This window comes from Ovis aries, chromosome 19, assembly GCF_016772045.2.
Source record: "Ovis aries strain OAR_USU_Benz2616 breed Rambouillet chromosome 19, ARS-UI_Ramb_v3.0, whole genome shotgun sequence".
NCBI lineage: Eukaryota > Metazoa > Chordata > Mammalia > Artiodactyla > Bovidae > Ovis > Ovis aries.
Window position 1 is genome coordinate 38,074,831 of NC_056072.1, and position 26,996 is coordinate 38,101,826.

The 26,996-nt window shown below is 41.8% G+C and overlaps 1 protein-coding gene across 2 annotated transcripts in view; it reads right to left on the reverse strand.

Annotated features, from left to right (window-relative positions):
• The window catches only part of SYNPR (synaptoporin), a 294,480-nt gene that overhangs the window by 158,199 nt on the left and 109,285 nt on the right, over positions 1-26,996 (reverse strand). The window contains exon 1 of one of the 2 annotated variants that reach the window (XM_004018348.6): positions 10,894-11,150. The exons of the other annotated variant lie outside the window; for it this stretch is intronic. Coding sequence (XP_004018397.1) covers positions 10,894-10,917 — 24 coding nt within the window. The 5' untranslated portion in view covers positions 10,918-11,150. Of the gene's footprint in view, positions 1-10,893; positions 11,151-26,996 lie in introns of those variants that run through there. 2 annotated transcript variants of the gene reach the window in all.

Consider the following 26,996-nt stretch of genomic DNA (forward strand, 5'->3'; position numbering starts at 1 on the left):
TCTATTTCCTGGGGTTATTGTTAGTATCACATGAAATGATGCATGACTTTGTCAAGTTTTAGGAGGATGGAAAGGTGGTACCTTTGGTCATCAAGTCTTGAACTGATTTAAGATTTTCCAACAGGCTGACTTCATTTTTAAGAAAACCTAAAGAGAAAAATCCTAAAATTCACAAATGTGAAAAATAGTTACGTACACTTCTAAAACATTTCTGGAAGTTTCCCTTGATACATTTATTGCTTAGTTTGATTTATAAAAATATGGTTTGAAAGAACAGTTCAGCCTCTCTACCTGATCTATATTTCTTCACAGCTCTTTCCATGACCTAACAATTTCTTTTCTTTGCTTTCTGTCCCCCATCTCCATCTTGCTGAGTAACACACTAGACTGCTGCATTTCCAGTGTCTGTGGAAGTTACCTGCACTTAGTAGAATCTTAAATGTTTGTTGAATGAATAAATATATGAATGAATGTTATGAGAAGTTACTGTTGTTGTTGCTCAGTTGCTAAGCCTTTGTGACCCCATGGACTGCAGCACAACAGGCTCCCCTGTCCCTCACTATCTCCCAGAATTTGCTCAAACTCATATCCATTGAGTTGGTGATGCTATCTAATCATCTAAACATCACTTCTAAAATATTCAAAGTAGCTTTTCCTTTATAACAACTAGCCTTTAGTTTCACAATTATGTCATGATTATATAGATAATTTTAGGGTGGTGATCTTATAAAACTTCACTCAACAACAATAATAATTACATTCTATTTAGTGTAGTACTGTATGTCACACACTTATATATACTATTGAGAACCTCAAAAGAGCACCTCCCTCCCCCCTACCAATGCTGAGAATTCTTTCCTCACTTCTTTCCTCACTAACATGTCACTTAATTAAAAGTTGCACAGCTAGTGGGGATTGGGAGCCAGAATTTGAAACCAGGGTTTAGATGGACCATTCTACAGAGATAGTTTCTCCCCAAAGAAGATTGATTAAATGTAAAAATTAAATGTGATTTAATGTTTATCTGACTGTATCTTTACTGCATCTTTGTTCTGGATAAAAACCTTAGGAAAGATACTCAATGTTAATTAGACAGTTGTTTTCTCTTGGTGTTTGAAGACATTGTTACATCACATAGTTTGGCATTTATTGCTGCTTTGAGGAGTCAACCTTTAATCTAAGCATCATTTAAAATAAATTTTCTAGGTGATTCTGATGTAGGTGGTCCATGCCTAGAAAAAACAATTCTGGAGATAAAAGAGACTTAGAGCTTCTAGAGAATCTTCCTTCCTAATAGCTCCAGCCTCTTCTATGGGGTGACCCTCGATTCCATCCATGTGGAGGATTGAAGTCATCCCCACTGAAGACACAGAACAATGAAAATCGGGGAGATCAAACAACTGGTCAGTTCACAACCAGAGCTGGAAGCCCAGTTTTTTAACTTGTTCTAGAGCCGACCTTGTAAATGTACATGTGAACCATGTGGACATCATCAAAATGTGGACTGTGATATTCAGTAGTATGGAGTGCAACTGGAGATTCTGCATTTCTAACAAGCTCCCAGGCAATGCCAGCGCTTGCTGTCCCCATCCCATCCTTTGAATAGGAAGCTGCAGAAGCAGCTTGTTGTCCCTCTTGAAACATGCCCAAGGATTTAAACATATTTAAGGATGCAACATTCCTGGTCCCACAAGCTCTAATTTACTCCAAGAAGGATCACTGTATTTCTTACTCTGTCCCTATTGTTGAGTATTTTCTAGAATATGAACCAAATGGGGAATGTCCTAATCAGGCTTTCACAGGTTATCTGTGTTTAAGAGCCCAGGTTGGGGTCCAAAACACCAACTTATAGTTTCAGAATCACCACTTATAAAATGCGTGATAAGTAGCTACATCTACATCTCCTTTACCCTATCCTGAAAATATTAACAATGATCCCTCAGGATGCTGCTGGGAAGGATTAGACTGTGTGAGATCCAGAGCACAATGCCTGGGAAACAGTAAGTGCTGTCAAATTGTCAGATACATGAACTCTTAGCATACTGCTGTGTGACCCTCATTCTGATATTCCTAGACTTACAAAAGGAGTCCATACCCTTCAGGACTTTATGGGCTCTAATCCTCCCCTCTTTGAACTTCCTTAAAGAGTCATTATAAGGATTAAATGAATTAATATGCATGAAACACTTGGAGCAGTGCCTGTCACGTAATTAGCACCCAAGATGGCTTAGCTTTTATTTTTAGCACTTACTACAATTATAATTAAGTCACTTTTGAGGGGCTTTTAAATTACCTCTTCCCCCATTAGACCGTGAATCTTAGGAGAGAAGGGATGACATCTGCTTTAGTCACCTCTGTATTCTGCATCTTAACCCCACACCTGGCACACAGTTGCTGCTCAATAAATACAACAGAAACATAAATGAAGGAGTGTATGAGCAGATGAAAGAGGGAAGGATAGAGAAAACATTCTTTCCTTCTTGAAGAGATCCACAGGGAGGAGAAGGGATTGAGAAACACTCTCCTAGAGCATAGAAGCAGTGGGAGAGAGAAAAGGCAACCATATTGGGAAACTGGTCTGGGGAAGGTTTGGAGGGGGTGTCTTCCAAATTCCTTGGAGAATGAGGAATTTATAAATATCAGTCAGAGCATGTTCCTGGAAAAAATACGAGTTAACCGAGTTTTCAGATAAAAATACGTCCGGAGATGCTTTGAGGTAAATAAAATATGAGACTATGTATAAAATAGATAACGAATGAGAGCCTAGTAAATAGCACTCTAATCAATAGTGTATTGATTAGGGAATTCTAATCAATGCTCTGTGGTGACCTAAATGGGAAGGAAATCCAAAAAAGGGGATATACGTATATGTATAGCTGAATCACTTTGCTATACAGCAGAAACTAACACACACTGTAAAGCAACTATACCCTAATAAAATTTTTTTAAAATGAAATAAAATACGATAAATGAGAAGCCTTTGAACTTCATACATTAGGGACCAATGAGAAACTCAAAGAAGGCAGCAAGAGGCTTTATTGAACTTTGATCTTCACAGAGGAAAAAACTGGGATCTGGCAATTCGTCCGAGGGACTTTTGGGATCATGTGGAGGGAGGAGAGGACTAAGGCCACACAATTATTAGGTCAGAGGTTGTGTGAACCCCCCTTTTCCCAACCTCTCACAATGAATGGGTTATGCCTGAACAGATGGCAGGGAAAGGGTTTCGAGAAAGTAGAAAGGGAAATACAAAAGAATTCTTTGAGCTGAGCTGATCATAGGGAATTGCTTTATCCATATTGCATTTGGTTTTATTATGGTTATTCTTCACTGAAGATACTCTGTCTCTGCAATTTATAATATGAACATAAATCTCCCCTTGAGATGGAATTACCCAGGAAACCATTTCTAGGCTACTTTAGGCCCATCCCATTACTGCAGTCATTTTCTTGGTAGACTGGGGAAAACATTCCCCCTCACCTCTTGCACTCATCAAGGGCACTGAGTGAAAACTGACAGTACCATGGACTTTGATTAGAGAGGGAAGGAAACAATGATACTATTGTCTAGTCTGCGTAGTCTCAAAAGGGTTTTCTCACAGCATATATGAAAGCAATCCTCTCCAGAACTCTGGAGAAGGGACCTATTATTCCCATTTCACAGATGAAGAGAACTGAGGCTCAGAGAAGGCTAATGAACTGTCTAAGACCAAGCATACTTGTATGTAGCAGAGCCAAGATTTGGATCTATAATACTTCCTCTCCTAAGTTCAGTTCTGTAAGACGATGTAGGCAGAAGACAGCTTTCTTGATGGGCATTCTACTAGGGCAATATGCTTGGAATGCCTTTTATCTTGGCAAAAGTGACAAGTGTCTCACTAGTGACAGATATCTTTTAACAGTTAGTCATCAGATAATCAAGGATGTGGGTCCAGGTTCCCTCATCTGGGAAAGCCCTACATCGATCCGAGCTGATGAGTAAATGTGAAGAGCACCACTGCAAACTACTACCTGTCTTTGATGTGCTCTCCATGTCTATGACGCTTTTTAGATCCATTCAGGAGCTCAATGTTTCCTGTAGCCTCTAAAGAGGCTGAAATATGGTTTAACTAACCCCCCAAATTCTTGGGCATACCCAATTAATCAAAAAACTAGGGTCCAAGCTCAGGCACCCAGACATTTGGTAATAACTCAGAACACACATATTTCTCATATGTACCAGGCCCATAAACTGGCCTTTCTCCATCTGAAATGATTCTTCAGCTCACTGGGCTGGAAGTACAACTGAGCTCTGCTGTTATCACCATTCTGCACTGAATTCACCATCGGGCCTGGAGAAACTCAACTCACCTTACAGGGCTTCAATTTTCTGACTTAAGGAAACTAAGGTTTAATATTTTACTGTCACTGTCAGACGGTTTGAGGATGTCATCTCTTCCTGCTGGGATGCTGACTCATAAAGTAGGTGTATCTGACTTCAAAACCTGTGCTCCAACCACTCTGCTAGACTGATCTCTAAGGCTTCCTGTGGCTTTTGCCATGTATCACTCCACACTCCTTGAGCAACTAAGGATGAGGATGAGGAAGGGATGCTGCTATTTACTATGTGCACTGAGGGCAAAACCACCCAGTTAACAAATAGTGAGTAAGAAGTCAAGCCTGTGGACCTCTATCTGCTGCTACACTGCCATTATTTCCCAAACAACCTCAAAGAGAACCTGTATGCTTTAGACATACCTAACTTTATTTTCTCACTAAATTTTATCAATATAATTTTGTAGAAAAACTCTAGATTTTTGAGTCAGGATATCTGAGTGTGAATCTAGGTTCTGTCCATTATCAGTTGCAAGCATTTGGGCATAAAATGATTTTAAATGTCCATTTGTTCATCTATTAAAAGGTTATGATATTTTCCATTTCCGCTTTTGTTGATTTCTGAAATTCAATAAGACAATGTAAGGAGAGTCAGCATGGTGGTAAAGTGCTATACAGAAAAAAGGAATATAGTAGTAAAAAGAAAGACTTAGAGATGCCTTACTTATCTTTGCTAGACAAGTTGCACAGAGTATTTGGGGAAAACCACTTAAGAATCTTAGAGTAAACCATGCAGCAGAGTATCTGAAAGTCAGAAAAGTAGATATGTTCAGGGAAGGTTCCATCAAAACTGGTGGTGAGTACTCAGTTTTTTTTAAGAGGTCACTTGGCATTGCCTAGAGATAAGTTTGGTTCCCACAATTTGGTGGTGTGTTGGGGGGCAGCTGGCTACTAACATCTAGTGGGTAGAGGCAAGGGATATAGCTAAACACCCTGTAATACATACAACAGCCCTCACATCAATGAATTATCTGGGCCAAAAATGTTAATAGTGTCAAAGTTGAGAAATCCTGCATGAGTTTTAGGAACGAGTGTATCTTATGTATTCCTGTGTTCTAGCATCTAGAGCTGTACTTGGCATAAAGTAGACACCCAATATATATATTCATGTTTTCTGAATGAATGAACACCCACAGAGAACTCGATAATGCCAGACAGAACTAATGCATACTGCCAATGACAATCTTATATCCTCCAGGCACCTTCTCTATCTACTCCTCTAGCTTCTTTACTTTTCTGTTCTGTCAGAGCTTTTCTTTTCTCTCCCAAAGTCAGGTAAGAGTAAGAATAGCCTATCAAATCTGAGGATACCTGGGAGTGATAAATAATGCTTAGAAGGCACAACCGAAGGCCTTCTCCAACTACCCGCTTCAGAGCACTCCCTTTCAGCCGGACAGTCATCACATCAGTAAAGAAACGCATTCACCCTTGTTCCTTCACTGAGCCCAAACACATAGGACCAAAAGCACATATTTCCTGCAAATGTCTTCCCAGAACAGTTCAATTATGCTTTTAGAAAGACGCATCCTGGCCATGAAAGAGAAACTAGGTTTAGATGAGAAAATGGAAAATGAAGGCATTTAGTTCTAAGAGCACAGATATTTTGTCTATCTGTTCATCACTGTATCTCCCATGCCTAGTAGGGTTCCTGGCACGTGGCAGGCATCCTTAAATATTGGCTGAATGTAAGAATAGCCTGGTGAAGTCCCACTCCAAGCCTTCCCTCAAATCTGCCCTCAACTAAAAAAAAATATTTTTGGTCTCAACCATTCAGTTTCATAGGAAGGCAAATTGAATGTCATAGGTTTTGAAAAATTATATCCATTGTCTTCCCTTATCCAAAACTAGATAAAGATATATGGGTTTATCATTGAGATGTGGACGTCAACATGGCATCTTAAACAGTGCTCACAATAATAATCTATATTGGGCATGAATGTTCTTAAGGCTATGTTTTACCAGAAATAAAACAAGCCTAAAATATTTGTCATGTCTTTGCCAGAAAGCCTACATGGAGACAATGTGTGGTACTTTGGGAGGATTTAAAGGTTCTGTAAGCAGGGCTGAGGAAGTCACATGGTGACTATCAATAGAAACTTTTTACCCCAACCTGCCAGTCTCCCCGAAAAACCCTAATGACATGATTACACACTTACATTGGCCAACCCAGAGCTCCCTAGTGAACTGACTACCCTGTGCTGCTGGGAATAAGCTTTCCAGAAGCCATGGGAGAATGTGTTTGAAGTTCCCCAGGAACCATTTCCCATTAAGACTTTTGGCTAGAATCTGTGTTAAAAAATGATCACTATAAAATATATTAATTATGCAGATCCATTAGTCTGCAGAGTAGAGAGACTGAGGTGTTTCCATTTTCTATTCAACCTTAATCTTTAAACATTTAAGGGCACACCAATGACCAAGAGCTTCTTCTGAAAGAGAGAATAGTTCATGTGCTCCTTTCAGGCTCAAAATTCTCCCTGATTCCATTTTCTTAGACAAGTATGGAACAGGACCACCAGCTCTGTTTGTATACTAGCTTAGAATGTTTGATGACAAATTCAAGCCTCATCCAACACTCATTATGTCTTAACACCAGATGCTTCCTCCATACTTAATAGATCGTATTTAAGCTCTTAAGGATCAACATGATTAAGTACACACATCCACAGCCAAAGAAAAGGCAGAAGGGAACCTAGGTAAGATGAAATACAATCTCTGTGTGATTTATATTGGATTTGGTCACCTCTGGGAAGAAACATCTATCTTGTAGATGAAGACTGACATATGATAACACTTAATAAAACTGTCTCTACGTTTAGTTTGAAGGGGTAAGCCAGTATCTGATGAACACTGTGGATGAAAACAATGGTATGTTTTTAAAAGTGCTCATGTGATGATTATTCATATATTTAAAACTCATAAATGCTGTTGGAAAAAGCAGATTGATTTAAATTTCTTTTTCCAGGCTATAATACAACACCCTGATTAACCACACCATTATTATTTTTCAAGAGCAAGGGAAAGAGGTAATAGAGAATTATTAGTTACTAACCTGCCTCTGACAAAAATAACAGTCATTCTGGAAACATCTTATTGGGTACTATACTCTGAACTCTTAATTCACTAGAAGTAACTCAAAAGCTATCACTAGTAGATGCAGCAGGCCACACCAAGAAGTCAATATTGTGTCAACACTTCGAAACTGGACTTTTAATCCTCCCAGTTTGGGATGGGTTGTTTTTGATTATTTGTTTGCTTGTGTTTTTAGATCCCTCTGGTTTGGGGTGAAACAGAGCAAGAGTGTCCTAAGCTCAGTTCTCTCTCTTCTAGCAACATTTTCATCAATCACAATCCTTTCTCTCTCATTGTGGGAAAAAATGCAGCATTTCACAGGTTCACCTTATGAAAGGTGTGCCCTGCCTCTAGCCTGAAAACTGCCGGTGGGGGAGAAATTTCAAACATATTGATTCTATGTCAGTTGCATTTTCCTCCCAAAAGATCCATTTGAATTTTAGTGGCTTAAATGAATTTCAAATAGGGGGTTCAGTGCTCAGGTGCAAAAGAACACATCTGGGACCTCTGAATTTCAACTTTGTTACGCTTCTCATCATGCTTATTGGGAGCTGTTTTCATTTTTTAATTACTCAGGTGGTATAGATGCTTTGCAATATTCTACCTGAAGGGCCACCTCTGTGCTTTCCAGCTGACCACAAAGTGCAAGAAAATAATGCTAAGGGTAAATTTAAAAAGGTGAGAATTCTACAAATCCTCCACAAATACATCAATTCAGCAGCAACTGCTTTTATATTTTCCCTCAGTGACAAACCAGATACCTTGAAGTATTGATATGTATGTTATCACTGCATCTTTATTTTGACTCTGTGTTCGAAAGATTGAAAAGCAAAGGGATGGATTTCTTATGATCAATTTAAAAAGCTACCTTAATTTAGCCACTACTGCATATAGCTCTCCCTAGGCTGGCTCCCTTTCATCACATCTACATCTTTACAGTTGAGTGGAAATACAATACACATTCTCCAGTTACAAATACATAATTTGCTTGTAGTCACAAAAGCGGAGCCTGAGAAGGAGGCCATGCAGTTTTTTAAAAGAGAGAAAAGCACTAATAAAATATGGTGTGTTATTGTAAGCCCCTGCAAATCACTGCAGACTGGCTGTAGCTAGTACTGATGAAGTGAAACTCTTGACTGAGGGGAACGATGAAGAGCTTGACTCCAGAATGAGTCTGCCTGGCTCTGAGTTTCATCATTATCACTGTGTTTGTGCCTCAAATTTGCCCTCTGTCTCTGTTTTCTTATCTGTGAAACGGGGAGGTAATGTGATCTCCATCCTGGGACGGCTGTGAAGATTCAAGGAAACAAGCCATGCAAAGTGTTTAGCACAGTGCCAGGCATACAGTAGGCACTCACCGAATGGAAATGACGGATGCATTCTTTATCTTGCTAAACAGAATAAACGGTCTCATCGTGAAATAAAAATTCCCTTTGTTATTCCCAATGTGGCACAAATTTCTATTCCTTGGAAGAGATTACAACATTACTGGGGGGATATGGCATTCTGGACTTCTCCAAAGGGATACTTTTAAGACCAGGCATGCTAATCCTCAGTCACACAAAAGGTCTTGATGTCTTCAAGACACAGACGCCCCACTGCTCTTCCTCTGTCAATGGGTGTAAGCCTGCTTGGAGCCCTAACACTTTTGTCAACTGGCAACCTGGAGGACAAGATGCTTTCACCTGCAAGGTGTCACCCCCTCACATCTGCATTCATTTCTATTACTGAACAGCTTCAGAGGACAATCAACTCTTTTTACACCTAACAGTTTTGTACATAACCTGTTATGACAGCCATGTAAAGAGAAAGATGACAAAAATATTAAGGGATCCACTGGGAGAGTGGGTGTTGGGAAGATGAAGAAAGATGTTCAGTGCTGTTGAGTTTACTTAGCACTAAATGCCAACAGCCCAATGATTAAAGCTTTCTTTTTTCAACAAATTATCAGCTAAAGAACACTTGGTTCCAGTGAGGGTTTATGCCATCTAATACTGTTGGCATTAGGAACATGCCTATTTGGCCAATAAGAGGCAATGTAAGTTCATATGGGTTTGGAGGTTTTTTTAAAAAATATATAATAGCTTAAAAAAAATTATTGAAGGATTTTTCAGGCTGAACACAATTAACCAAAATTTAAAAATCTGTTTGTCAGAATGAGTAGTTTCATTCCAGCTTGCAAAGACTGTGTGAGGGGCTGAATGCTCAAAAGAAGGAGATGTGAGGACCACATTTCCAGATTCCTAGATACTATATTTCCATGAGCTGCTCCTAGACTATCTCAGGATCTGAATCATGGCTCTTATGGAAAAGAGTCCATGCCTAAGAGGTCTATGCACACATGACGTTCCCAAGTTTACTTTCAAAATCTCTGAAAAATAGAACCAACCCTCTTGCTTCTTATTCAATGATGCTTTAACTTTCATTATAAATATATTCTCTAATCCATTTCACCATGAAAAAAAGACAGTGGAGATTTGTTGTCTGTGTAACAAAAAGAAGATGAAAGCCTTAGTTTGTTTCCATTAGAGCAATTACTTAATCATCTTATCATCTCTGTCTAGGATAATTATATTAATAGACTTTCTCTCAGACTTCTGAATTAACAACAAAGAATTCAGATCCTTTAACACTTTCTGGAAAAAAAAAAAAAGAAGTTAACCAGGTAATGCCTTTTAAAAACCATAACCAGCAGTGGTGAGCAGATCATGGATTTGCACTAGTATGAATTTAATAACAGCAACTTTTCTCTTGATCAGCATCAGATATAGAAACCGGAGAGCCAGGGCTGGGCATTTGACAGATGGTGGCACAAATACACAGTGCAAAGAAAGACAGAAGAGAAGCAACAGCCACTTAACGATTAGATCTTTTCACAGAATTCTGGAGTAATGATCTGCACACTTTCCATAAATTCAGTTCTTTTCAAGGTGCATGTACCTGATCTTAAGAGAAAACGCATCCACCCTACTCTGGTTTAAGACCTCATGAAGTCAGCATACCCCTTTTGGCACAGCACACAGTATTTATCAGCTATTTATGGAGTTTAAGAAATTCTTGCTCTGACACTAAGGAAGAAACTTTAATTAAAATGGTATGCAGGCAGGTTATGGCACAATGAATATATTTAAGACATTAAACACTCCTGGTGGGAGGCAGAATGACATTACATTTTTATGAAGCCAGATATAAGTTTGCTTTAATAGTTTCTTTACTATGTTCAAAGACACGCGACACATTCTTGAACAACTAAGATAAGCATGAGACTACCACACAGCGCAGCTCTTTGGTTTAAACAGATGAACACAAGCAAGCAAAGTAAGAGAAAAAAAAGATGTCACCACTAAAGATTTCAAAAAATGATATTTGGAAAGATAAGTGACTGTACAGTCTAATCTATGCAAACACACACACAGCCAGATGTACATCAAGAGAGATAGAAACTTACCGGAGCAAATATCACCATACACATTTACAAAAGAATTGATAATCCAACTTCCCTCTCCTGAAACAAAACAGAGGCTGTCTCATACTAAAAATCAAGCTTCTCGGTCCACAGCACCAGCCACTGGTCCCTCTTTTTATGAAGCAAAGGAGGAGAACGAGAAAATCAATGAGGAGGGTAAGGGAGATGTTATACCAATCAGGTAGCAGCTTCTGCCTTATTTGCAGAGAGATGGCAAAACGGTCATATTATTAGACAGTGACAACCCACAGCCGAAGTACAGCAACCTGATACTTCCCTCTGGTGAGAGGCTGCCTGCTTTGTGGGAGGTGGTTACCATCCCACACTTGGCTTTTTGCTCCCAACTGCAAGTGTGGGACTGGCTGCTTTGAGTAAGCCGCCTGCATCACCCAGGGAGCACGGGCTCCCCCTTGACTCTGCAAGCCCCCTCCTCCCCTCACCCAGTGCTTAAAAACAAACTGGGAAATCAAAAGGAGCTGGGATTTTGTTGTGTCTGGGGTGCATGGGGGAAGCGTGGTCTTAGAAAATCCTTATGAATAGGTTTGCATAGATTAGGGAAATGGGTAGGTATTTGTTTTAAAAATTGCCCCTGTTTTTATGGAAAAGTCTAGATGTGATGCCTGATCCCCGTTTGGGAAATTCATACCACAAACCTAAATAATGAGGAAGGTGATGGCATCAGAAGACAGGCTTTTCCGGCTCTGGCTACTGGGGAAAGGACAAATGATGACTTGGTGGCTTAACTCTCCCAGGAGTGTGACTTAGAAGTCTCCCTGGCAGGTTTCGAAAGGTTTCGGTGTGACCTGGGTCTGCTTTATCTACAAATGGGCCTCTGCGGGAGGGGGTTGGCCCAGAAAGTCGGCACATCATCCCAAGACAGCATATTTGGGGGGTATTGGTAGTGAATTCGTGGGGAGGCTCCGAAAGGTTAGATGTTCTCCACACCAGCTTCCTGAGGCCCTTCTCTCGGGGGTCTGCACCACAGCAAAGGAGGGAGAAACCCACAAACCTCTTTCTCAGCAAGTTCCCTACTTCAGGATTCCTCTGGGGACAAGAATAGTGTTAGGCTGGCCCAGGCATCTCTGCTTCATCTTCTGTGTGGTCATTGATGGCCCGACCGAAGCTCCCTTCACCTGGCTAGACTTTTTATTGGTGGTTATTAATTCAGAGTCCGTCCTGAGTCTTTCCTTGGGTCCCTCTCTCTGTCTCACACACACTAGCACCAGTACGGCAACAAGCATCATGACAGTCATCATCTCCTTCCTCTTCCAAACACATGATAACAGCTCGAGGAGGTCGGGGGACCAACCAAACAACCAAACCTGATGAGGAGTCAGGGTTCCAGCCTCAGTCTTCCATTGTCTCGTTCTGTAACTTGGGAAGTATCTGAGGTTTCCAAGCCTCAGTTTGCCCTTCTTGAAATGGGCACGCTCACATCTCACAGAGCTGTTCGTGGAGGGCGGTGGGGAGCAAATGAAAAATGGCTACAGTATTTCAACTCAGGTACAACTTGGGCTCAGCATCCTCCAGCCACCTGTCTCCACTTCTTCCTGTGATAAGTCTGCTCCTCACAGGTCGCCCTCCAGGAGCCTGCAAGAAAGCTTCAAGCCTGTAGGTGGCCCCTTTGAAATTCTGATAGGAAACTCATTCCACCCCCACCTGTACTCTCCTCTCTGCCACACGTTACCTGCCAACTGAAAAACCACTGCATTTCAAGAAGAGAAGTTATACAGTGGAGTAAATTAAGCAAATGAACACAGAAAACGCAAGCAAAAAAAAAAAAAAAAAAAAGACTGAGAACCACCTGGCATTTCCATTAGCTTTCAGTAAACATTTGTGGAATAAATGAATGAAAGGCTGACTGAAGGAAGAAGGCCCCTTTGCTAAAGGTCACAGTGCCTGCCAGGCAGCTGGTGATCAGCAGTGTTCCAATAAGTCAAAGACACGCAGTTACAGCCACCCACCTGTGGGACCCAAGCACGCTTTCCAGTTTCTCCAGGTGGACAGTGAGTCATTTTTATCAGTGTTTTGAATACTAAGAGCCCTACTTCCAGGAGAAGAAAAAAAGTTTTGTCTTCCACATAGCAATGCCAAATATTCCCTAAGCATTTGCTTGTGTCAGGAACTAGTCTGAGTTTCTGTTGTTGCTCTGTGTAAATGGTTGTCATGTGTGGGCCTCATAAAACTGTGAGGAGTTACCATTTTCATTCTGGTTTAAAAAGAGGAAACCAAGATGCAAAGAATTAAGTCCAAAGGCAACAGTCAATAACATAAAGCCACGGTTCGAAGCCAGTTGAATGCCAGGTGCCAAGGCATTAACCTCTCTGTTACAGACACCACATTGCGGCATTTACACTTTCATTTACTCAGGGTCCAGGGTGTGCAGAATCCACACATGGATTTCTAGACCCTGAAATGATTCCACAACTCTTCCCGCTACATGGATTCAAACCACAGAGACTGGGAAGCCCCGGAATAGAAAGAAGGTCTACCAAGCTGCCAAAGCCCCAGCCTGGGCTCTCTATTCTGTGCGGACTTGACCTTATTTAACCCGTGGCAGATGGGCAGCGCAAGACCCAGTTTCGGGACTGCCAGTGGCCTGTCCAGTGACCCTGGGTATGTCCCTTCATTTACCCATCTTTCAGGTTTTCTCAAGGTAAATGGAAGGGTTTCTACTGAAATCTCTAAAGGGCTTTCTGGGTCAGCGTTGACTAGATAAAGTTCTAAGACTAAGGGTTTGATTCTATCCTGCTGCTGGGGTGAGCTGTCCATGCTTCCTATTTTGTTCAAGATAAAACATCAACACTCTCTCTGGCTCCCCTGCCACCTCTTCCCTCCACTTCTCTCTCAGCTGGGCTACTGTGATAGATCCCTAACTGACCTCCTGGTCTTTACTCCTATCCCACGAAATCATTCTCCATGTTGTCCAGATTGAGCTACTAAGAATACAGATTAGATCACTCATTTGAAAAAACAATATTTCCATTGTTGTCCAATAGGCTTCAAGTAAAACTCAAACTCTATTGTGCCTTCACATCCTGATGTGACCTGCTACCACCTGCCTTTGTGTTTTTATCTATTTCCAACCCTCTCCTTCCCTACTCTCCGCTCACAGAAGCCTTTACTGCCTTCTCACTTGCTGTTTCTTCTGCCTGGAACATCCTTTCCTCAGATCTTTGCCTGCTCTCTTCCTTTGTCACTGGATAGTTGGTTCTTCTGTCCACTCTTTAGAACAGGAGTCCCTAACCTCCGGAATCTAGTGCCTGATGATCTCAGGTGGAGCTGATGTGATAATAATGGAAATAAACTGCACAATAAATGTAAATGTACTTCAATCATCTCGAAACCATCTCCACTCCAGGCCACTCCATGGAAAATTTTTCTTTCACAAAATTGGTCCCTAGTACCAAAAAGGTTGGGGACCACTGCTCCAGAGGGTCCTTCTTCCCTAACCACCACATGAAAAACATCCTTTGTGTCTCCCCAGTCACTCCCTTTCACATTGCCCTTTATTTTTGTTGTAGTGGTCATGGTGGTGTTGGGGTGTGGGTATGTGAAATATGGGGTTTTGTACTTCTTATTGCCTGATTTGTTCTTATTTACTTGTTTAATTATTGCTTATCCTCTTTTCTTTGAGATAACCTCTGAGAAACCAGGAAGTCTGTTTCTCAGTGTTTAAGAGAATGTGTGGCATGTAGTAGATGTTTAATAATGTCTCATACATGGATCGATTAATCAACACAAGAACAACTCAGTGTTGACACAGAGGCAAAGAAACCTGCTTCTCAAAAGAGCTTAGCCTTGAAATGTAACACAGGTGAACACAGGTGACTGATTCACTCATATTAATGAACACAGACTGTTGGTACTTCCTCAAATGGGGAATCTTCTTGAAAGGTTGTGGACTTCTGCATTACGTTGATTTAAGTGGAAGCCATGTCAAAGATAATGGGGAGCTCCTTCTGTAAAGCATTCTGAGCAGATGTTCTATAGAAGCATGGGTGCCCAGGGTTCAATTCTAGACTCACATGGATATTTGCATACCTGACTGTCATCAGGAAACAGTCCTGAGAGCCAGCCACTTAGACTGCCCTTCCCTCCATTCTAGCAGACAGCTGAGACAGTCGGCTACCACTCTCTCCAACATGCCACTGGAACTGACAAGAAGAAAGCAATATGCCATTGTTTAATAGGTTTTATTTTGAAAAAATGATATTAATATTGTCACCACTGCCTTAAAAATAACATTTATCATTATTAGACTGTTCAAAACAGTGCAGTGTTCTCTAAGTTGGGCATTTATAAAGAAAGTAAAATAGATGAAAACAATCTGTGAGTCTCTGCAAACATCATTAGCAATGCTAATTTCCAATATGGTCAGGTCTTCAACTCTGATCTTTCAACTGAGTGTGGCCTTCAGACAACTTCAAATGATTTTTCTTTTTTTTTTCTGAACTGAAATGTTGGTCTCCCTCTTGGTGGACATACCTCCTGGCAAATGCAACAGTTCTTTTTCCTTATAGCTTCTATCTCCAAACATCTGGCTTCTCAGAAGGGGTCCTTCCAGGCCTGTTCGCTTCAAGTTTAGACAGTGGAAGGCCTAGCTTTCTAAGCATTTAGCAAACACTGAGAGGAAAATTCCAGCACCATGAGAATCTCTCCCTCTGCTCCTGTGGGAGGAGCAAGGTGATCAAAGACAAGAAGGCTGCTCTGGCCACACTAATAAATGGCCCAGGGTGTTAGCTAAGTTTCTTCCATTTAGCTCCCAAAACAATTTCAAATCTTTTGAACTATAGCAATGAGAGCACTTACATTCAATCCACTCATGGGACAGCCTTGAAATCTTTATTTGTGCCTTCCTTACTCTGACTGCAAACAGCTCCTAGCAGGAGTAACATGCAGTTATTTATTTATTCTGATGTGGTTGTAGAGAGGATCAGGGGAGAAATTTCTAGACCTCTTTTTAAAATTTTTTCTTGAAGGAAAAAGAATGATTTCTTCCAACTTTATCTTTTTTCTTTTTCAAATACCTAATGCAATAAAATAATGTCAGTAACATTTGAACATTTATTAGGTTACTAGCTTTCCTCAGCCAAGTTTAAGGCTGCCAAACAGAAAGAAGTTGCACACAGATGAGAAGTGTGTGGAAACAAAAAAAGCTAAGAAATATAGTAGAATAAGGTCTGAGGAGTGTTTGGATGCTTGGGTGGAAATGTAGCCCCAAATGATAGTGGGAAGATAAGGGCCATAAATGATAGTGAAAACTGCAAGTGAAATGCAGAGAAAACAAGCTTCTGGTTACTGAAGCAGAAAGGGAGGGGGAGGGATAAATTACCAATTTGGGATTAACAGATACACACTAGTATATATAAAACAGATAAACAGCAGAGACCTACTGTATGGCATAGGGAGCTATAGTCAGTATCTTATAACGTGGAAAAGAATCTGAGTAGGTCTCTGTGTGACCCCATAGACGGCAGCCCACCAGGCTCCCCCGTCCCTGGGATTCTCCAGGCAAGAGCACTGGAGTGGGTTGCCATTTCCTTTCCAATGCATGAAAGTGAAAGTGAGAGTGAAGTCTCTCAGTCACGTCCGACTCTTAGCAACCCCATGAACTGCAGCCTACCAGGCTCCTCCATCCATGGGAGTTTCCAGGCAAGAGTACTGGAGTGGGTTGCCAGTACCTTCTCCAACTGAACGGTGACTCTCTATATGTATGTGTATGTAAAGAGTCATGTCCAACTCTTTGCGACCCCGTGGACTGTAGCCCGCCCGGCTCCTCCGTCCATGGGATTCTCCAGGCAAGAATACTGGAGTGGGTGGCCATTTCCTTCTCCAGGGGATCTTCCCCACCCAGGGATCGAACCCAAGCCTCCCACATTGCAGACAGACGCTTTAACCCCTAAGCCACCAGGGAAGGGTATATATACACACACATATATATAACTAAAGTTACTGCACACCTTAAACATTGTAAATCAACTGTACTTCAATAAAAATAAGTTTAAAAAATAATAAAACAAAAAATAGCAAGTGAAAAATGGTTGACACAGTCTCTGAAGACCATGCATCTAAGCAGGATCACACCATATTCTTCTGTGTTTCCTCCAAAGCAAAATGCCTGGCACAGAGCAGCCAAGCAAAGACGATTTGTTGAATGCAGGAGGACAGAGGATCTGGGGGCAGACACCGTTTTGGACAGCTTCTGTATGTCCCTCCAGCTCCCCTTTCCCATCCATTCTGTGTCCACCTAACTGGACCACATGGATCAGTGCTCATCTCCGAGGCTTCCCAATGGAGGGGCAGCCAATGGGAAGCACTGCCAGGAAGTCAGAGGGTGAGAGGAAAGTGAGGTCTGGGTACTTATGCTCTTGGTTCCTACTGATGTGTATCTAAGTTGCTTCTGCCTCTCTGGCAAATGATACAGGTGCTGTGAAGCTGCCTTCTCCACACACTTTCTCTGTCTCTCTTTCTGTCTCTCCCCTCCTGTCCCCTACACCCATTTGATCCTTCAGGCCTGGGATGCTAACAGCTTCTTTCAGTTGCTATCCTCTAGACACCACTGCTTTTTGCTTTAGTTAAGTTCTGCCTACTCCTTTTTTTTTTTTTTTTTACTATGTATATATATATATATATATATATAACATCCTCCTTTAAAAAACAAAACTCCCCTTAATCACCCAGTTTGAGTGTGCCAGCTCTTTCCTACCTAGAACCTGTCTATACAAACAGGTGGATCTGAGTTCCATTCTGTCCCTTACTCCACGTAGTGTTTTCACTCTCCATCATCTATAAGATCAAGTGCTTATAAAATACTGCATGCAGAGTGTAAATACAGAGCAAACATATGATATCTAACAATGTGGGGACACTTACATCTTGATACTCTTTGCCAGCTTCTGTTTGCTTTATAGAGATTATCGCCTGGCTCTTTCATTTTTCCTCTAGAGGGAAGAGTTTGTCACGTTTCAGAAAGGAAAGGACAGCCCATGCCATGTTCAGAAAGACTTACCAGATTTTCCTCTCTTGAATATGAGGGAGGAATAGGAGTGAAACTGAGGCATGAAGTTTAAAGTAAGCATTTGTTGAACTGGCTTTGAGTGTCTGCATTTCTGAATATTCATAGGAAATGGGTCAATCTACTCAATCTATAGAGCAGGACATTGGAGAGTTGCTTCCTACTGACACTTCATGGAGGGCAGACTAGGAATTCCCCAATATTCAACCATGATCTCCTGGACCTTTGGCAATAACTCCAGTGTTATTACAAGCTGGGTAACTTCTGCTTGCATTCCTACTCTAATCAAACACTTCAAGCCAATAGAGGGATTGAGTACCTTTAGAAACTTCTTCAATATCCCAGAAAAACTTCTTCAATATCGCAGAAAAACTAACTCTGGAGGGAAGGAGACTCAGGTTTTATATATCACAGCTAAAGCCCACTCAGGGCTCATGTTTTCAATAGGAAAGAATAATCTCAAATCCATGAGATCTTTGATATTTTTCCAAAGGAAGGACAATTATTCATCATTTTAAAAAATTAGTTCAACAGTTGTTCATGGGGTGAGTGCTAAATGCAAGGCATGTGCTAAATTCTGTGGATTGTTGTTGTTTACTTGCTAAGTTGTGTCCAAGTCTTTTGTGATCCCATAGACTGTAGCCTGCCAGGCTCCTCTGTCCATGGGATTTTCCAGGCAAGAATTCTACAGTGGGTTGCCATTTCCTTCTCCAGGGGATCTTCCCAATCCAGGGGTCAAACTCAGGTTTCCTGCACTGGCAGGCAGATTCTTTAACACTGAGCCACCAGGGTAGTCCAAATTCTGTGGATAAAGTGGTGAAATAGATAAACATGGTCCCTGCCAATAGGTTCTGAGGATTTTTCTGATTTATCTGTGTAAGTCAGGAAACTTGAAGAAGGAAAGGGCAACCCACTCTGGTATTCTTGCCTCGAAAATCCCATGGACAGAGAAGCCTGGGGGGCGATAGTCCATAGAGTTATAAACAGTAAGACATGACTGAGTGACTCAGGAACAACAACTGTATAAAGTATAGTATTCAGTTCAGTTCAGTTCAGTTGCTCAGTCATGTCTGACTATTTGCGACCCCATGAATCACAGCAAGCCAGGCCACCCTGTCCATCACCAACTCCCAGAGTTTACCCAAACTCATGTCCATCGAGTCAGGATTGCCATCCGGCCATCTCATCCTCTGTCGTCCCCTTCTCCTCCTGCCCTCAATCCCTCCCAGCATCAGAGTCTTTTCCAATGAGTCAGCTCTTCACATCAGGTGGCCAAAGTATTGGAGTTTCAGCTTCAACATCAGTCCTTCCAATGAACACCCAGGACTGATCTCCTTAAGAATGGATTGGTTGGATCTCCTTGCAGTCCAAGGGACTCTCAAGAGTCTTCTCCAACACCACAGTTCAAGAACATCAATTCTTTCATGCTCAGCTTTCTTCACAGTCCAACTCTCACATCCATACAAGACTATTAGAAAAACCATAGCCTTGACTAGACGGACCTTGGTTGGCAAAGTGATGTCTCTGCTTTTGAATATGATATCTAGGTTGGTCATAACTTTCCTTCCAAGGAGTGAGTGTCTTTTAATTTCATGGCTGCAGTCACCATCTGCAGTGATATTGGAGCCCCCCAAAATAAAGTCTGACACTGTTTCCACTGTTTCCCCATTTATTAGCCATGAAGTGATGGGACCAGATGCCATGATCTTCGTTTTCTGAATGTTGAGCTTTAAGCCAACTTTTTCCTCTCCTCTTTTACTTTCATCAAGAGGCTTTTTAGCTCCTCTTCACTTCCTGCCATAAAGGTGGTGTCATTTTGTATATCTAAGGGTATTGATATTTTTCCTGGCAATCTTGATTCCAGCTTGTGCTTCTTCCAGTCCAGCGTTTCTCATGATGTACTCTGCATAGAAGTTAAATAAGCAGGGTGACAATATACAGCCTTGATGTACTCCTTTTCCTATTTGGAACCAGTCTGTTGTTCCATGTCCAGTTCTAACTGTTGCTTCCTGACCTGCATATAGGCTTCTCAAGAGGCAGGTCAGGTGGTCTGGCATTCCCATCTCTTTCAGAATTTTCCACAGTTTATTGTGATCCATAGAGTCAAAGGCTTTGGCATAGTCAATAAAGCAGAAATAGCATCGCTTTTTCAATGATCCAGTGGATGTTGGCAATTTGATCTCTGGTTCCTCTGCCTTTCCTAAAACCAGCTTGAACATCAGGAAGTTCATGGTTCACGTATTGCTGAAGCCTGGCTTGCAGAATTTTGAGCATTACATTACTAGCATGTGAGATGAGTGCAGTTGTGAGGTAGTTTGAGCATTCTTTAGCACTGACTTTCTTTGGGATTGGACTGAAAACTGACTTTTTCCAGTCCTGTGGCCACTGCTGAGTTTTCCAAACTTGCTGGCATATTAAGTGCAGTACTTTCTCAGCATCATCTTTCAGGATTTGAAATAGCTCAACTGGAATTCCATCACCTCCACTAGCTTTGTTCGTAGTGATGCTTTCTAAGGCCCACTTGACTTCTCATTCCAAGATGTCTGGCTCTGGTGAGTCATCATACCATCGTGATTATCTGGGTTGTGAAGATCTTTTTGTACAGTTCTTCTGTGTATTCTTGCCACCTCCTCTTAATATCTTCTGCTTCTGTTAGGTCCATACTATTTCGGTCCTTTATCGAGCCCATCTTTGCATGAAATATTCCCTTGGTATCTCTAATTTTCTTGAAGAGATCTCTAGTTTTTCCCATTCTGTTGTTTTCCTCTCTTTCTTTGCATTGATTGCTGAGGAAGGCTTTCTTATCTCTCCTTGCTATTCTTTGGAACTCTGCATTCAGATGCTTATATCTTTCCTTTTCTCTTTTGCTTTTCACTTCTCTTCTTTTCACAGCTATTTGTAAGGCCTCCCCAGACAGCCATTTTGCTTTTTTGCATTTCTTTTTCTTGGGGATGGTCTTGATCCCTGTTTCCTGTACAATGTCACAAACCTCCATCCATAGTTCATCAGACACTCTGTCTATCAGACCTAGTCCCTTAAATCTATTTCTCACTTCCACTGTGTAATCATAAGGGATTTGATTTAGGTACCTGAATGGTCTAGTGGTTTTCCCTACTTTCTTCAATTTAAGTCTGAATTTGGCAATAAGGAGTTCATGATCTGAGCCACAGTCAGCTCCTGGTCTTATTTTTGCTGACTGTATAGAGACTGATCACATGGACCACAGCCTTTTCTAACTCAATGAAACTAAGTCATACTGTGTGGGGCCACCCAAGACAGACAGGTCATGGTGGAGAGCTCTGACAGAATGTGGTCCACTGGAGAAGGGAATGGCAAACCACTTCAGTATCCTTGCTTTAGAACCCCATGAACAGAAAAGGCAAAATGACAGGATATTGAAAGAGGTACTCCTCAGGTTGGTGAGTGCCCAATATGCTACTGGAGATCAGTGGAGAAATAACTCCAGAAAGAATGAAGGGATGGAGCCAAAGCAAAAACAATACCCAGTTGTGGATGTGACTGGTGATAGAAGCAAGGTCTGATGCTGTAAAGAGCAATATTGCATAGGAACCTGGAATGTTAGGTCCATGAATCAAGGGAAATTGGAAATGGTCAAACAGGAGATGGCAAGAGTGAACGTCAACATTCTAGGAATCAGAGAACTAAAATGGACTGGAATGGGTGAATTTAACTCAGATAACCATTATATCTACTACTGCGGGCAAGAATTCCTTAGGAGAAATGGAGTAGCCATCATGGTCAACAAGAGTCTGAAATGCAGTACTTGGATGCAATCTCAAAAACGACAGAATGATCTCTGTTCGTTTCCAAGGCAAACCATTCAATATCAAGTAATCCAAGCCTATGCCCCAACCTGTAACACTGAAGAAGCTGAAGTTGAATGGTTCTATGAAGACCTACAAGACCTTTTAGAACTAACACCCCCAAAAGATGTCCTTTTCATTATAGGGGACTGGAATGCAAAAGTAGGAAGTCAAGAAACACCTGGAGTAACAGGCAAGTTTGGCCTTGGCGTATGGAATGAAGCAGGGCAAAGGCTAATAGAGTTTTGCCAAGAGAACGCACTGGTCATAGCAAACACCCTCTTCCAACAATACAAGTACAGTATTACAGTATCTTTATTTGAAGCACAGTATGTCTGGAAGCAAACATGAAAGCAGCAGTATATAGCCAATTGGATTAGTTGGATACCTAAGCTAACTCTGTTGGACTTACAAACAAAATGAACTTATAAATTTGCTCTCAGAACAGAACTCGTTTGTATATAGAAGACTTGCTGTATCTGGAACAAATGAGACTGAGGGGCGGAGATGTTGTAACAATGCAACTTTATATTTGTTTTCTTCCTATTAAGCTACCAGGTACCAGCCACAATGGTAATAAACACAACAGATACCTGATCTCATATGATTGCTTAGCTTTCACCTCTCTGACCTAGAATCTATTGGGTTTTTTTTTTTTTTTCATTTTATCAATGAGGAAGCTAATGTTTAGTATAGTTCAGAACTTATCCAAATAGGCAAAGCTAAAAACTGTTAGAAGTAGGGTTTGAACGTAGGCTGTCTGACTCAGAAGTTCTAGCTGTAAATCTTACTACCAGCCTTGCTAATGTTTGCAATTTTAGCATAAACATACAAAGTGGGTAGCTGACCATTATTTCTCTGACTGAGCTTATATTTACTGGAAAACAAAAGTGATGATGTAGTTTAATGGCATAATTTCTGATGATAATACCTGCTGTTCTGGTGTGAAAGTGAAAGTTGCTCAGTCATGAGCCTTTGCGACCCCATAGACTATATACTGTCCATGGAATTCTCTAGACCAGAATACTGAAGTGGTAGCCTTTCCCTTCTCCAGGGGAACTTCCCAACCCAGGGATCGAATCCAGGTCTCCCTCATTGCAGGCAGATTCTTTACCAGGTGAGTCACAAGGGAAGCTGTTCTGGTGTAGATGTTTAAAAATAGTCTCACCAGAAACCTCTAGATAGCAGAATCATTCTTCCTGCTCATACTGCATAGTACCCAATACTGCTTTGCATGTGTGTGTGCATGCGTGCACACCCATGCACACCCATGTCCACCTCTCTGTGACCCCATGGACTTTAGCCCGCCAGACTCCTCTGTCCATGGAATTTTCCAGGGAAGAACACACGAGTGGGTTGCCGTTTCCCACTCCAGGGCATCTTCCCAACCCAGGGACTGAACGCATCTCCAGGGTCTCCTGTGTTGCAAGTGGATTCTTTACTGCTGTAGGTACTAAATACATCATTGCTAAATCAAGAAGAGAAAATGAATAAACTTCCTTAAGCCCACATTCATAATTCTAACCAGACAGAGCAAAGACTCAGCTCTGTTTTCCTACCACTTTTTCAAATAATAGAGGGAGCTCCGTCAGCTTACAAGTTTGGCTGTTCCTGAAACATATTACTTAAAGCCTCGTGTGGATCCACAGGATGGATACCTGTTGCTATGATGAAGGATTAAGACTTTATATCAGAAAGAATCCCTGAGGTCCATTTTTTACATGAGTCTTGTTGGTAATGTCATAAGAGGGAGGGAATTAAGAACATGGAGACCATTTTCAATATTCTTGTGCAGTCCACTGAGAAATGGATAGTAAACCAGGTCATGAGACACATGACTTCACTGATGGGTTCCCCACAACAAGAGGCATCATGGCCAAGTGTGTACACTTGTGGGCCCCTTTTAGTCTTTCTAAACTTCAATTTCTTCACCTGTAAAATGGGAATAATAGTGATGATGCTAGCAATGGCACCCCACTCCAGTACTCTTGCCTGGAAAATCCCATGGACGGAGGAGACTGGTAGGCTGCAGTCTATGGGGTCACGAAGAGTCGGACACAACTGAGCACCTTCACTTTCACTTTTCACTTTCATGCTTTGGAGAAGGAAATGGCAACCCACTCCAGCGTTCTTGCCTGGAGAATCCCAGGGACTGGGGAGCCTTGTCTCTGGGGTCGCACAGAGTCGGACACAACTGAAGTGACTTAGCAGCAGCCACATGTTCTAAGTAACAGGGAAGGAAACCTGGATGGTAATTATAACAACACAAGTGTCGTGTACTCTCTCTCACTGCGAATGCTAAAGGCCAGAGAGATTCAAGAATTAAATGCCTGCAAAACGGCTTTCTGGTTTTCCTTTCCTTCCCAACAAACATGCCTCCAAAATCTACACCAAATTCCAGCTCTTAATAAAATACGGCATTGGTATGAAAGAGAACAATGTCTGCATCTACTCCATGTATTTTACAAAATGTAGAATTTGTAACACGAGAGCCAAGAAGTTCCAAAAATTCTAGTCATGGGCTATCTGCCTATGATTCTATCTGAAACTATTCTCCCTACTCTGCTCCCACCTTCCCAAGCCCGCCCCAATTTGGGGATGTGACTGGTTACATGAGGTACGGCAAGAGAATGGGGTCCATCAAAGAGACCTGAGGCATTATTTAAATTTAAGGGCTTCTGAAATTTTTGAAAAACTTCTCTCTTTGGCCTGGGCATATCTTCTGCTAGAAGTGTCTCTGGATTACTATCATATGGAATTTGGCCATTTGACTTAAAACAAATGGTCTTTTTGGCCAATTCATTTGGTCAATCTCTTAAAATTTTAGAAATCAAAAAGATCCCCCTCTCTGGGGATGCTTCCTGCAATCTTAATTTATATTTTACCCAACTCCTTGGATTCAGGACTACCATGAAAGATGTTGCAGCCTTGGCTATCCCACAGGGCAGCTGTGGTGCCAACACAAGACTTCTTCAGTGAAAATACTCTGAGAACTGAAATTTACAGCACTATATAGAGTAACCCTTACTGTCTGTGCTCAGTGTCTGCCTCCAGAAACACAATACACAACCAATACTTCCTGTATTACTTGATTATTTATTATTGCAAGTCTGCTTAGAACACTTCAACATGCCATGTGTATTCACACAGAGAGAAACCAGTTTTCTTTTTCAGCTGTGCATCTATTTTTAAAATAGACTGCTTTACCAATGTCTCCCTTAAAATGTTAGTTTCTTCGTAAACATCCCTGAGTTGTTAAATGATACAAATTAAGAGAGTGGAGCTGAAGAACAGGACATTCTGATATTTCCAGAATGTCACTTATCACAAGTCTAAGAGCAGCCCTTTTCCTCCCAGCTCTATGGAAGTGTGAGCACAGAAACTCCCTGTAAGAGACAAGAAACACAACTTGTTCTGACATTAGCTGTAGTAGTATAGCAGAAGTCAGCCTTATATTCTATTTGGAAAAAAAAGAGTCTACTCTTTCTTTTAGGATACCACAGCACTCTGGGTTGTGGATCCTGGAGATCAAAGCCACTGAGAAGTGTGGTTCTTAAACCCGGCTATGCATTTGGACACAAGCAGCTCAGGTAACAAGAGGAATTACCTGTTTCAAACTCAGACCTCCTGAATCACAAATCAGAAGGGTCCCCACCTCCTTCTCCCCAGGGGGAATTCGATAAGGCATGGGTGTTAGTGACCCCTGTACAGTGGATGAAGCCAGTGCTTGGAGTAAATTATCATCAGCCATGGTGCTTGTTCCACAAGGCAAGATCCATATTCAACCAAGACTCTGAGAAGGAAGAGGAGTCTCGCCTCCAGAATGAAAAACCGCCTCTGGAATCTGTGTCATGGAGGTGGGAACTGGATTCCTCGTACCTCTTTTCTGTCTTAAGGTTTCCTCTTTCAGTAAGTACTCTCTCACCCAAAAAGACAAGAGGGGAAAACAATACAAATGTAATGACAACAATGACCGTGGCAGGTACTTATGTGCCAGGCCCTGGTCTGAACACTCCATATGAATTAACTCATTTTGTCCTTCTTAAACTACAACTCCATGGCAAATAGATGGGGAAACAGTGGCTGACTTTATTTTTCTGGGCTCCAAAATCACTGCAGATGGTGATTGCAGCCATGAAATTAAAAGACACTTACCCCTTGGAAGGAAAGTTATGACCAACCTAGATAGCATATTCAAAAGCAGAGACATTACTTTGCCAACAAAGTTCTGTCTAGTCAAGGCTATGGTTTTTCCTGTGGTCATGTATGGATGTGAGAGTTGGACTATAAATAAAGCTGAGCACCGAAGAATTGATGCTTTTGAACTGTGGTGTTGGAGAAGACTCTTGAGAGTCCCTTGGACTGCAACGAGATCCAACCAGTCCATTCCAAACGAGATCAGTCCTAGGTGTTCATTGGAAGGACTGATGTTGAAGCTGAAGCTCCAATACTTTCGCCACCTGATGCGAAGAGCTGACTTATTGGAAAAGACCCTGCTGCTGGGAAAGATTGGGGGCAGGAGGAGAAGGGGACGACAGAGGCTGAGATGGTTGGATGGCATCACCGGCTCGATGGACATGGGTTTGGTTGGACTCTGGGAGTTGGTGATGGACAGGGAGGCCTGGCGTGCTGTGGTTCATGGGGTCTCAAAGAGTCTGACGCAACTGAGAGACTGAACTGAACTGAACTGAAAATACAACTAACTTAAAAAAAGAGAAAAGTCCTCCAGTCAACAAAAATGCCCCTTGAGCCATTTCCCAGAATTAGCCTGGATCCTGCCCACTCCCATCAAACAGGCCCAACCCTCTCCAGAACAAGCTGTCTTCAGTTGCCCTCTCCATCAAGCTTTCTACTGAAACAATGCTCTAAGTGCAAGTAGTTTATTCAGAAGGTGATTCCAGGAAAGACAGGGAGGGACTGAATTGGGGAGGTGAAGGCAGCTAGCAAAGGGTGCATTAATGAGGTGTAGGAGGCTGGCCTGGACTTTTTCCAATCCCTTTTAAGGCTCCAGCAAGCTTTAAATCCCCTGCCGATCCCACTGGAGGGGCTGAAGCCCTCAGGCTGGGAAGCTGGGTCCTTGAAGGAGGAGGCCAAGGGCCTGTGTTGGAGTGGTGAATGCTCGAGGATAGGGTGTGGACTTGACACTGACTGCTCCAGAGCCTGCAGGGGATCTTTGAAAGGCCTAAGTCACCAGCAGGAAAGGAAATAAAAGGGAAGAAGGAAACCATGACTCTTCAATGAGG